The 12,161-nt window shown below is 54.1% G+C and overlaps 1 protein-coding gene across 13 annotated transcripts in view; it reads right to left on the bottom strand.

The window, feature by feature from the left end:
• FAM207A (family with sequence similarity 207 member A) overlaps positions 1 to 12,161 on the bottom strand; it is a 59,618-nt gene that overhangs the window by 16,531 nt on the left and 30,926 nt on the right. For all 13 annotated transcript variants that reach the window (XR_004442510.1, XR_004442557.1, XR_004442525.1 and 10 more), the window contains 2 exons: positions 6,718 to 6,865; positions 889 to 963 (listed from right to left, as the gene is read on the bottom strand). Coding sequence is in view for 9 of the 13 variants with exons in the window: in XM_033234248.1 (XP_033090139.1) it covers positions 889 to 963; positions 6,718 to 6,865 (223 nt within the window). In the remaining 4 variants the exon portion in view is untranslated. The remainder of the gene's footprint in view (positions 1 to 888; positions 964 to 6,717; positions 6,866 to 12,161) is intronic.

Below are 12,161 nucleotides of genomic sequence, written 5' to 3'. Positions count from 1 at the left end.
AATAAAGAAATCTTTGGAGCTACCATTCGACACCAGCTGCTAAACACAATCGTACTCACGAAACAGACTTCAGATTCTACACTGGAGATTCTACACTGGAATGGCACAATGGGCCTCAGTAGACACTGACACGGAATGTTCCCTACTGAGAAATATCTTAGCAAAGTCATTTCAAAAACAAAGAAAAAAATCATTCCAGTAGCTTAACTAAAACCATCTTATAAGGGCGTAACAATGTCCCTCAGTGGAAACTGGAGCTGAGTCTACAAAGAAGCAAGAGAGCGTGGTCTGCAGATTTCTGTACCCAAGAGGACAACTGAGTACAAATTTCTGCAAATCACAGTGTCCTAGCCCTGCTAACTGGGGGCCGCAGTACACACAGCCACAGAACCAAACATGATCATCCGGATTTCAACCAGCCAGGGGAGGGGAGGGGCGGAGAGGGGGCTGCGTCCGCCCATCATTTTAGATCCATGACTCCCCTTGGAAGCCTTCCTGGGAGGCGGGCCTTGCCCCAGGGCCACAGGACCTGACTGCACTGCAGAGCCCCCCTGGAGTGGATAGGCAGGAGCTAACGGAGCAGCGTGGAGCGGACTGGGGGGACGGGGGCGGGGTTCTCAGCTGCTGAACCCCCGAGAGGGCAGGCCGAAGGCATTCAGGAGCCCTGGAGAGGGTGGGCAGGGTGGGGGCACTCAGGAGCTGAACCCCGGGGAGGTGAGCGGTGAGGAGGATGGGGTAGGGGCACTCAGGAGCTGAACTCCCTGCGGAGGTGGGTGGGGAGGTGGGCACTCAGGAGCTGAACTCCCAGAGAGGTGGGTGGGGAGGTGGGTGGGGTAGGGGCACTCAGGAGCTGAACTCCAGGGAGGTGGGTGGGTTGGGGACACTCACAGAAGCTGTTGTCTCTGGGCTGTGCTCATCCGGCTGAGCTCTGAGGGCCGGGACTTGCTGCTCTCCCTTTCCCTGCTGTGGACACAGAGAAGCCACGTTAGTCAACATCCAGCATCCCCCGAACACCTTCCCGTGGGCAGAGGTTGGCTCCTCCCTTCCTGGAGCAGACATCGTGGTGGCTGGAGGTGACCAAACCGCTGCAGAACCACAAGTTCCATGCTGCACTGTGACCGTGGAGGCTGGACCCGGACAAGCAGTACAACTGCCTGACAGTCCTGTGACCGCTGGCCCCAAGCTGCTGCGCATGGAACCTGGTGACTCCTGCAGCTCCTCCTGGCTCCGTGGGGCATGGAGGGAGTGCTCAGTCAGGAACACGTCTCACGACACACAGCATCTTCACCCCACCTGCCTGGCCAGGGCAGGCTGCACAGACACCTCACGCTTCGGGCCAAATGACCCTGGCAGGCAGAGCCGGTCCCACTCCCGAAGCACACGCCACTTCCCAGGAAGGCTGAGTCACCCACCCATGTCTACATGTCCCCAAGTCCTCTCTCTAGAAGCAGGCGCATGCTACTCTACAGTGGGGAGCTGCACCTGCCCTCCTGATGACTGAAGTTGGGGACAGGGGCGCGGACCTCCCGTAGATTCTGCCCTGCCTGCACCTGTGGGGAGGGGGGTACCAGCAAGCGCTGCGGTCCCCCATGGACACATGGGGAATTGAGGAGGTTTCCTGAATGCTGCTGGTTATTCCCTTTAGTCCTGGGATCTCCAAACCACCAAGCTGGGCCTTGACTCAGGGCACAGGCGGGCCAGGACACTCTCATCTCTGACGTCCACCCCAGGTAGGCTCTGGCTCCCCGCAGAAATTCTCACCCTCAGGTAACTGTGGGACTCTCTGGGAGCTCACCTGCACTCCCTGTGGTCAGCCGGCCAAGGCAGCTGCCCACCTGGCCGAATGTTCAGATGGGACAGCGACCTGGGCCTTGAAAGGAAGAGAAAACCTTCAGGGCCACACCAGGTGCCTTCCCAGACCTGCCGTCCACACAGTGAGGTGGGACCCAGAGGACGGCAGGAAGGTGGAGCCGCGGAGTCCTCAGGCCAGAAGACTTGATCTTTTATTCATGGATCTCTTAAAATATGAATGACAGACATTTTGTGTCTGCCCAAAATAGCCCTCAGCGTCCACTTTCTTTTAACCCTGGCTCTGTGCTGACTTGGGGAAGGACTCAGTCCCCATCCCTTCCTGCTCACACCGGCAGATGACAGCCCCTCACGTCTCCCATCCCCTCCGCCCGCTCAAAGCCACAGCTCCATTCATTCCAGGGGCTCTGCCAGGGCTGATGACATCTCCCCGAGGCCTCTCCTGGGCCAGCCTTGCCCCGATGCAGAAGCTCTGCCCCTCTGGCCAGCTGACCCCCTCCCTGAGTCCACCCCTGAGCAACAGCTCCCTCAGCAACTGCCCAGAGCTGTCCTGGGTCCCCGCCCTTGCAGAAGCCGTCAGCGTGTGGCCCCCTCCTCTAGGTGCACCCCTGGTGCCAGGGCAGAGCCCTCAGTGGGGGCAGCCATGTGCTGGCATCAGGAGACCTGAGCTTGGGCCCAGGGCAGCCTTCCTGGTTGGGGAAACCTTGGGCCCCGGAGCTGCACCCTCACTTTAAGAGATGAAATAGCAGTGGGGGCAGGACCAATGCCTCCCAAGGTCGCAAAGCTGAGGAGCTGCACCCAGGGTGGCTGCAGTGCCCACAGGGCCAGGCGCAGCACCTCCTTCTCCCCACTGCAGGGACCACCCCCCACCCACACGTCCCACACCCCATCCTCCCAGGCGGGACGCACAGCCTCCCAGGGGGGTTTCCCGAGTTCAGGGTCCTGGGAACAGAGTGCTGGGCAGTCACTGTCACGGGCCAAGGTGACCCGTAGGGCAGCACCGGCAGTGATACGACTCCGAGAGGCCTAACAGCAGGAAGCCGTGGAGGAATCCAAGCCTAGCTCTGCCCAGTGTGGACCCTCGCCAGTCCCCACGGCACTCCCTCCAGGCAGGAGCAGCGACGTCACCACCACCCCCCTCCTGACAATCGCCCACAAAGCGCACACAGGAGGCCGAGGTCCAGAGCTTGGGGGGGGTCACCGGGGTCAAATGTCGCTCGATGTCTGCTTCCCAGCCAGGAGCGACGTGATCCCCAAACACGGGCCCTGCCCTGGACTCTGAGATTCCAGCTCTGCACCCCGCACCCCAGGAGCATGAGGCCCTCAGGGAAGGGGGCCAGGACAGGGGATTGAGGGGACTGAGGGTTGGGAGGGGCCGTGGGGCAAGGACCCAATGCTTGGGTTCCACAAGGATGGCTCTGCCAGTCCAAGCCAGACATTCTCCCCGCTAGGTGGGAAGGGGAGAAGCGGGAGACAGGGCTCCAGGCTGGGAAGGAAGGGCTGTCCACCCTCCAGCCTCCCAGGCCACTGGTGCTCGCCAGCTGACCCCTCAAGCCCAGAGCACAGCAGAGTCCATGAGTGGTGGTCAGTGGAGCAGAGACCTGCCTGCTGGGACCTAGGTGCAGTTCCCAGAGACATGGCTCACTGCCCAGGCACGCCGAGCCCCAGATCCCAGGGTCTCATACCTCCTGCAATACCAGGGTCAGAGCTCCCTAGAGAAACAGCAGGACTGGCAGGAGATGTCCAAGATGCACCTGGGGCACCTGTGGGTGCTGGGCAGTGGAAAAGAGCTAAAAACATGATCTCCACCTCAATGGGGCCAAAGGGAGCCAGAGGCAACTGCAAGAACTCCCAGTGGCCAACGCTGGAACAGTTTCAGCACCAAAATCAAGTAGTGCTGGATGACAACCTCAAGTGTAAACTAAACATCCATCTGTCCAGACCAACACCAAGGCATGACCGATATATATACGGGGAGGACAGACAACGCTCCTTTCCCAGCAGAATTCCAAACAATCTTTTGACACTGCTGTGTCTTCCAGGAGGTGGAGCACAACCCCCACCCCAAGCCAGGGCTGCAGAGCAACTTCCTTCCAAAGGGGACAGCATGGGGGGGGGGCCTCAACCCAGCAGGGGTCAGCTCAGCCTCACAGTGGTCAGTCACGGTGACAGGGTGTGCCCGATACAGTGGAGTGACAGTGGGCCTCCACCTCTGGGGGCTTCACCCCCACACTCAGTCCCTTCCTGTACCATGAGAGAAACATCAGACAGATCTCAGCTGAGGGACAACTTCCTCAGAACAGTCAAGGTCACCAAAACCAAGAAGAGTCTGAGAAACTCACAGCCAAGAGGGGCCTAGGAGCCGTGACGTCTGGCTGTCACCCGGGATCCTGGACGGATCCTGAGGCAGAAAGGGGTCGTTAGGGAAAAATGAAGGAAACCTAAGGTATGGGCTTTAGTTAACTATTAATTACTTACAGCTCACTATTTCTCTTTTGATACTGGTTCCTTATGTGACAAACACACCACACTCATGTCAGAGGAACAGCACGCGGGGATGGCGGAGCTCCATGGAGTTCTCGGTACCACCTTTGCCATTTTTCTATGAATCTAAAGCCTGTCTAAAATAGGTCCCATTCCCAGAGCTCCACCAGGGTCAGGAGGCACTGCCTCCTCAGCCGCATCCGAGGAGGGACGGGGACTTCCAGCGACAGGAGGCTCTCAGGGCTGAGAGCAGATGGGCCTTCCCGGCCCAGAGCCCCTAGCCCAGAGCCCCGCACAGAGGGGCAGGCAGCCCTGAGGCAGGGGCACATCCTCCTCGACCTGGGGGCTGGGTGTTTACACAGCTCTCTCCCTTCTGGGAGCCCCAAGCACATTTTTCAGATGAGAAAACTGAAAACAGGGAAACGATACTTGACCAGGGTCACATTTTTGTCCAAGAACCAGGAATGTTCGGTCGTCACATCACCACTTCGGGCGGCCGCTCCTAGTCTGGACCCAGTGCTCCACTGTGGGATGCCGGCCTGGAGCTGCCTGGGCCTGCAGCGCATGACCTGCCACCCCGGGCCTGGGCAGCTGGGCCATGAAAGGATGGACCCCAGCTTTGACATTGCACACAGCCCCTGCTTTCTTCTCAGATGGAAAGTTAGTAGGAGAAAGAAAATTATTTTTAAAAAGGCAAAATAAGGCCAGGTGCGGGGGCTCACACCTGTAATCCCAGCACTTTGGGAGGCCGAGGCAGGCAGATCATAAGGTCAAGAGATCGAGACCATCCTGGCTAACACTGTGAAACCCCATCTCTACTAAAAATACAAAAAATTAGCCGGGCGTGGTGGTGGGCGCCTGTAGTCCCAGCTACTTGGGAGGCTGAAGCGGGAGAATGGCGTGAACCCAGGAGGTGGAGCTTGCAGTGAGCCGAGATCGAGCCACTACACTCCAGCCTGGGCAAAAAAGCAAGACTCTGTCTCAAAAAAAAAAAAAAAGGAAGAAAGAAAAGGCAAAATTAGAGATGCACAAATGAATGAGGAAGGCCCGGAAGCTGAGACAGAACAGAGCAGCCCTGCCTCTTTCCAGCCAGCTCCGAAAGTTGGGCAGTGGCTACGAAGCTCCTGCCTGAGCCCACAGCCTCAGCACCCACACCCGGGCGGTGCCTCCCAGCCCCTGGGGAAGGGCAGAGGCTGCTCTCCTTTCGTGGGCATGTCACCCAGGCACAAAGAGCCGGAAAGAAAAGCTGCCGGGAGAGAGGCGCCACAGGCAGCAGCTTATCGGCAGGCTGCAGCCCCTGCAAGGTGACAGCGAGGGTCATGCAGCCACCGCCCTCCTGGCTGAGCCATCCTGGGTCGCACACACCACAGCAGGCTGGCAGGGCCACATCGACATTGCCAGGGCACAAGGAACCTGCCACTGGCAAATGGCTCACTGGGTGACAGGGTTCTGGAGGGAGCATCTCAGTGTGTCAGGAGGGCTCATGCTGGGGACCAGGCCTTGCCCAGGGCAGGAGGGCAGAGGGGCCTCACTGAGGCCCAGGCCTGCTGGCTCGGCCGTTCACGCACTAAGGGTCCAGAATCCACCACCCCAGCTCTCAGCAGGGAGCAGGGGAGGGGCACTGTGATGCCAGCAGCCAAGGGTGGGGCAGGGGCCTGCTTCTTCCCTGAAGAACAAACCACATCCAGACCCATGGTGAGGCTGGGTGGCATGTGCCTCCCACACAGGTAGGTGACAGCTCGGGAGAGCAGCCGCACTCACACCAGGCCCCGTCCCTCCTGGGGAGGATGCACGAGGCAGCTCCCATTCCAAGGGGACAAGCTCCGGATGTGTGTCCCAGGGGCCTGCATGTGTGGGTCCCACACCCTCAACATGCCTGACAGCAGGCCTGAGCCATCCCCACGGGCCACCCTCTGTGGGACGGAGTAAGGGGCAGGGTAGGGTGTGCAGCATTAGGCGGGCGTCAGGGAAAGGTCCACTCCGGAGGGGAGACTGGAGCCCCCGTTAGAGGCACGGGAAGAGCATGGTAGGTGCTCAGGGGCCTCGGCTGAGCACAGCAGGGTTTCTGTAGGACGGAGGCTGTGGCAGAACAGGGAGTTGCGGGGACCCCCAGTGGGACCTGGCAGGAGCTGTAGCCAATGTGAGGGGAGGGGCACACGAGGGAGCTCCGCATCAGCAGAGTCACCAGACTCCTCACGAGGGTGGGCCTGGGTGCCCCCGAAACGTCCCCCACAGCCCCCGCCAGCCTCATGAACTCACGGCCTGGGAACGGGATACCTGCGTGGAGCACCAGCTGAAGCCCCAGCTCCTGGCCTCTGCAGGGTCATGAGCCACCGTGGCCCACAGGTCCGGCTCATATCCCTCCACCTTTGGACCCGGGTCAGCCCCACAGCTCAGACAAGGCCACCACTCCCAGACACTCACCTGCGGGCTTGGCACCGGCTGCTAGCCTCGAGCCCCAGCAGCTCGGGCAGGGCGTCCCTGAGCGGGTGCAGGTCCCCCACCACCACCGTCGCCCTCCGCCTCCGCTCCTCCCTGTGCTTCTGCTCAGCCAGTTTTATGGCTTCGATTTCTAAGGAAGGAGAAACGGCGTTAGAGGCAAGCCAGAGGCGGAGGAGGAGCCCAGGCCCAGAGCCCCGGCCCACGACAGACCCGGCGGGGTGCCCAGCCCCACTGCCTCTCTCCTTCCCGCTGTCGCCCCCATTCCGCCCCGGGAACCTGCGGGGTGGGCAGGCTTGAGTTATTTTTTTTCCCCTTAATGACAGAGCTGTGCTTTTTAATCGCAGGGCTGACAATGAGGTGGAGTTGCAGCCACTGAGGATTTCTCCTGCAAAGGGATGCTGGCAACCGAAGCCGGAGCACGCATGGGGGAGTGCACACAGTTACCGAGCAGAGGGGAAATGAGGAAAAGGGTCCTCAACTTAAGATGGCGAGTCACAGCCTGGGAGGCTCAGCTTTGTTCCCAGGAGGAAGAGGGCTCCCCAGAGGGAAGGGGAGGAGCCCCAGGACAGACCTGAGGGCTTGGGGCCATGGGGGGTGGCAGGCAGGGCTGAGGCCTCCACACTAGAGAAGGGATTTGGGCAGGGTCTGGAGAGAAGGGGCATGGCCTTGGGATTTGATTTCATTTAAAAATGTATTTATTTCAAAATTGCTAAGAGAACACATGCTCGGACATGCTGCTCGCTGCATGTGACTCCTGGAGGCTGTGGAGTGCGGACAAAGCCTGCTCTCTTCAGGGCAACCCAGTGGGACAGGCCTGCAGCTCAAACACTGCCAGCTCGTGATACAGGCCCAGGCATGGCAGCACCTGTGCCCCCCAGGAGGAGTGCCCAGGTTTCCAGAGGTGCCAACAGCCAGCTCCTCTCCAATCCCGCTGTCTGGGACGGCGGCGTCCCTCTCAGCCCCCAGGGCAGGTGACTCACAGAGCAAGGACTGAAGGGCCCACCTTGACCAACCCAAAGTCAGGGATGCCCCCCTGCCCTGGGTCCCTGTAGCAGGGAGTGTTTACCTGGCTCCAAATCACCAACAAGAACCTGGGACAAAGACGACCCTTCCTCTGGGTCCTCAGCCCCCAGTGCAGCTTGAGAGCTTGGAAGGTGTACACCAGCTCTCCACAGCCTCGGAAACCATAAACATAAGGTAAGAACCCAGCACTTTCTCAATCCTGCCCGGACTGTGGTAGACACGTTACACAGCACCTCATCCAAAAGAGAGCCAGGGCACCCTGGAAAACGGGGGTAGGGAGGGGCGGGCCAGGCCAGGTGGCTCCTTCACAGGCTGCAGACCCAGGCCAGGATGCAATGCGTGTGGCTCCCATGAGGACAGACACAAAGGCCTGCACCTCAGCAAGTCAAAGCCAGAAGCCTTTCAAAAGAATGATACTTGTGCCCAAGCAGGGTGAGCCTCAGGCATGCAAGGATGGTTCTCCTGGGAAATGCCTTAGGGTGACCCTCCACAGTGGCCACTCAAGAGGCGAGAAAGCCTATGGTCACCACCACCAGTGTCCAGAGGATTCTGCACAATTCACTGCCCACGAATGAGAAAAATCACAATGAAACCACAAACGGAAGGAAGCTCCTTGACAGAGATGAGCCGCTAGAAACCCACAGTGAGTATCGCATTTCAGAACAAAACATTAGACACTCAATGATAAATCAGAGCAAGGAAAAGATGACCACAATATCGACAATCCCACCTGGCCCACTCCATTCTGAGAGGGGAGGGAGGGAGCCAGGCAGTGGCGGGCGGGACCCACGCCCTGGGAACACCGAGCACTGCTCTCATCTGCGGCACCTGGGGGAGGCCCCACACAAACACCAGCTTCCACGCAGCCAGGAGAACCCACGGGAGAGTGCAGTTCTTCTCTGTCAGTTACTCCAGAAAAATCTGATGCTGCCTCAATTAAAATTTCAACAGGATTTCTAGTCAAACCTGTGCAGCTAATTCTAAATTTTATTTTTTAAAAACAATTAAATGCATAAGAATAGAAAAGACATTTTTTAAAAAGAACAAGCAATAAGAAAGTAGGGCTATCGGATAGTAAAGCAAATGAGGCCATCTAGGAGGACAACTGAGGGTTGGGAAAGTCAACTGGGATATGCGTGTGATTCCAACTACCCACTCTCCCACCCACGGGACGTGGGGAGCCACTGCCTGTGGCATGGTTGGGGCACAGGCTGTGTGGTAGAGTGTGGAGGCACTACCTGGGCACTGGGCAGGTGTGTGGACAAGACAAAACAAAGCAAGGGATAGAGAGTGACTAGGGGAGGCCTCCAGGAATGGGAGGGCCCTGCAAAGGGGAGGAACAGCAAGGACAAAGTTTGCGAGCTTGTCCTCACAAAGACGAGGGGAGGCGGTGCGTGCAGATCCACAGCAAAAATTTCAACATATGTTGGGGAAAAAAAGCAAATTGAATGAAAAAATCCACACACACAGAAACTATGCATTTCTAAAGATCCTAAGGAATCTACCAAATGACTACCAGACCTAATCATGATATTAACAAATTCATAGGATACAAGATCAGTATTTTAAAAAACCAATTGTGTTGGTTTTTTAATATACTAGCAGAGAGCTGAGAAAAAACTGCATTTATGATAGCATAAAAAACTATAAAAATACTTAGCAATAAGCTTATTACAAGATGTAAGACCTCTACACTAAAACTATGTAACACTGATGATGAACATTAAACGGTGAGATATACCACGTTCATGAATCTGAAGATTTGCTTTGCTAAGATGGTAATTCTGAACTGATCTATACATTCAATGAAATCCCAATCATAGCCCCACTAGGTTTCTGTTGTTTTTAAAGAAATAGACAAGCTAATAATAATTTATATGGAAATGCCAAGGACCTAGAATATCCAAAGCAACCTTAAGACAGACAAACCAACAAAAAGGACTTGTGTTATCTGACTTCCAGACTAATGCTAAAGCTATAGTAATCAAGATAGTTTGGTGTTTGCTAAGGTACAACAAATAGATCAATGGAACAGAAGACAGCCTGGAAACAGATCCACACTTATGAGACTTTTTGATTTTTCAAAAAGGCACCAAAACAATCCAATAAGGAAAAAAGGTATTTATAACATATGGTGCTGGAACAACTGAATATCCACATTAGGGGAAGAAAAGGAACTTAACCACTAACATCACACAGACGAGCAATTCAAGATAGAAAAAAAAAAAAAAAAAACCCTAAATATGAAAGTTCAAAGTATAAAGTTTTTAGAAAAGGAATAATATCTTCATGACTTGGGATTAGGCAGTTTTCTCAAACAGGACACACATACACATACATACACACACAATAACTAATACAAATTAAACTTCTCAAAATTAAACCCCCGTTTATTAAAAAAGTTCTCACGCCTGTAATCCCAGCACTTAGGGAGGCTGAGGTGGGCAGATCACGAGGTCAAGAGATCGAGACCATCCTGGCTAACACAGTGAAACCCCATCTCTACTAAAAATACAAAAAAAAAAGCCAGGCGCGGTGGTGGGCGCCTGTAGTCCCAGCTACTCAGGAGGCTGACGCAGGAGAATCTCTTGAACCCGGGAGGCAGAGGTTGCAGTGAGCTGAGATCGCACCACTGCACTCCAGCCTGGCGACAGAGCAAGACTCTGTCTTAAAAAAAAAAAAAAAGTTAAGAAAATGAACAGGCAAGTCACAGTCACAGTCTGGGAGAAAACATCTGTAAAACACATATCCAACCAAAGACTGGACTCTAGCACAAAGAATTCTTAGAGCTCAATAATAAAAAGGCAAAAAGCCTCATGAAAAATGAATTTCACTGATGCTGAAACACAAACGGGCAGTAAGTACATGAAAATGCGCTTTTGGTGGCAGTGAAAATGAGGACCACCGTGAGACACCGTTTCACGGTCACCAGGCAGCCGAGGCTGAGGAGACGGCACGCCACGTGTTGGCAAAGCTGCAGGGCAAGGACGCTCACAGGCTTCTGGTGGGAGCATGAACGTACAATCACTCTAGAAAAGCGTCTGGCAGCGGCTTATGAAACTAAACATACACCTACCCTATGACCCAGCATTCCATTCCTCAGCATTTACCCAACAGAAACGAAAACACGTCCACAAAGAGACTTGTAAAGAATGTTCAGAGCAGCCTTACTCATAGTAGCTAAAAATGGAAGAAAGCCCAGGTGCCCATCAGTAGGAAAGTGAATAACCAATGGTGTATTCACACAATGAAATACTTCTCAGCAATCAAAAGGCATGGACTGCTGCTCCATGCAGCCTGGATGGCTTTCAAAACCATTACGCTGAGCAAAAGCAGCCAGACCCAGAAAGAGTGCATCCTACATGATTCCATTTATACGAAGTCTAAGGCAAGAAAAGCTCAACTGTGGACGAGAAAGGATGACACAGTGGTTATTACCTCTGGGGCAGGTGGAAGAGGTAACTGACTGGGAGGGGCGCGGGACTGCCAGGGAATGGTGGTGACGGTCCGTAACCTGAATGGGATTTCAGCTGCACAGGTGTCTACAACATTTGTCAGAAATCATTGAATGGCACACTTACGATGTGCATTTCATTTTATGTAAATACAATCTTCAAAAGAAAAAAAAGCACCATAAATTCTAGCAGAATTATTTGGGGCGGAGTGTACTGATGTCTGCAATTTACTTTGAAATGCATTTTAAAAAACCCATGTTGGTAGGTGGACAGAAACTGCTAGATGAACAGTTATGTAATAAAGATTATAAAATCTGTATGGTGGGTATAGGGTATTCGCTATAAAATTCTTCCCACTTTCCTAAATAAAATTTTTCATAATAAAATACAAAGTAAAAGTAACTTGGGAAATGTAGCTAAAGCTGTATTTAGAGACAACTTACAGCCTTTCACTCCTGAACAAAACATATATAAACAGATGAGCAGAGCAACGAAACCCAAAAAAAAGCTAGAATGGGAGAATGATCAAAATAAAAGCAAATAATTTTGAAGACAAAAGAGTAGAACTGATCATTAAACATTAATTATTAAATGGAAGAGACAAAACTTCTTAATCAGAAATGAAAGGGGGATACAAATAAAGAACGATAAAGAAAATAGAATATTTAATAAGAAAGCAACTAACACATAAAGACTGAGCTCTGACTACATTTGATTATTAATATTACTTAGAGACAGGGACCCACTCTGCTGCCCAGGCTGGAGTACACTAGTGCAATTATGGCTCCCTGTAGCCTCAAACTCCTGGGCTCAAGCGATCCCTCCCACCTCAGCCTCCTAAGTCACTAGGACTAGAGGCTCAGAGGCACACACCACCTAATCTGGCTAATTTTTACATTTTTTGTAGAGACAAGGTCTCGCTATGTTGCCCAGGCTAGTCTGAAACTC

Source organism: Trachypithecus francoisi, unplaced genomic scaffold (genome assembly GCF_009764315.1).
Source record: "Trachypithecus francoisi isolate TF-2019V2 unplaced genomic scaffold, Tfra_2.0 Contig00090, whole genome shotgun sequence".
NCBI classification, from domain to species: Eukaryota; Metazoa; Chordata; class Mammalia; order Primates; family Cercopithecidae; genus Trachypithecus; species Trachypithecus francoisi.
Note: the sequence above shows the minus strand (reverse complement) of the source record. Positions and strands in the feature narration are given on the sequence as shown.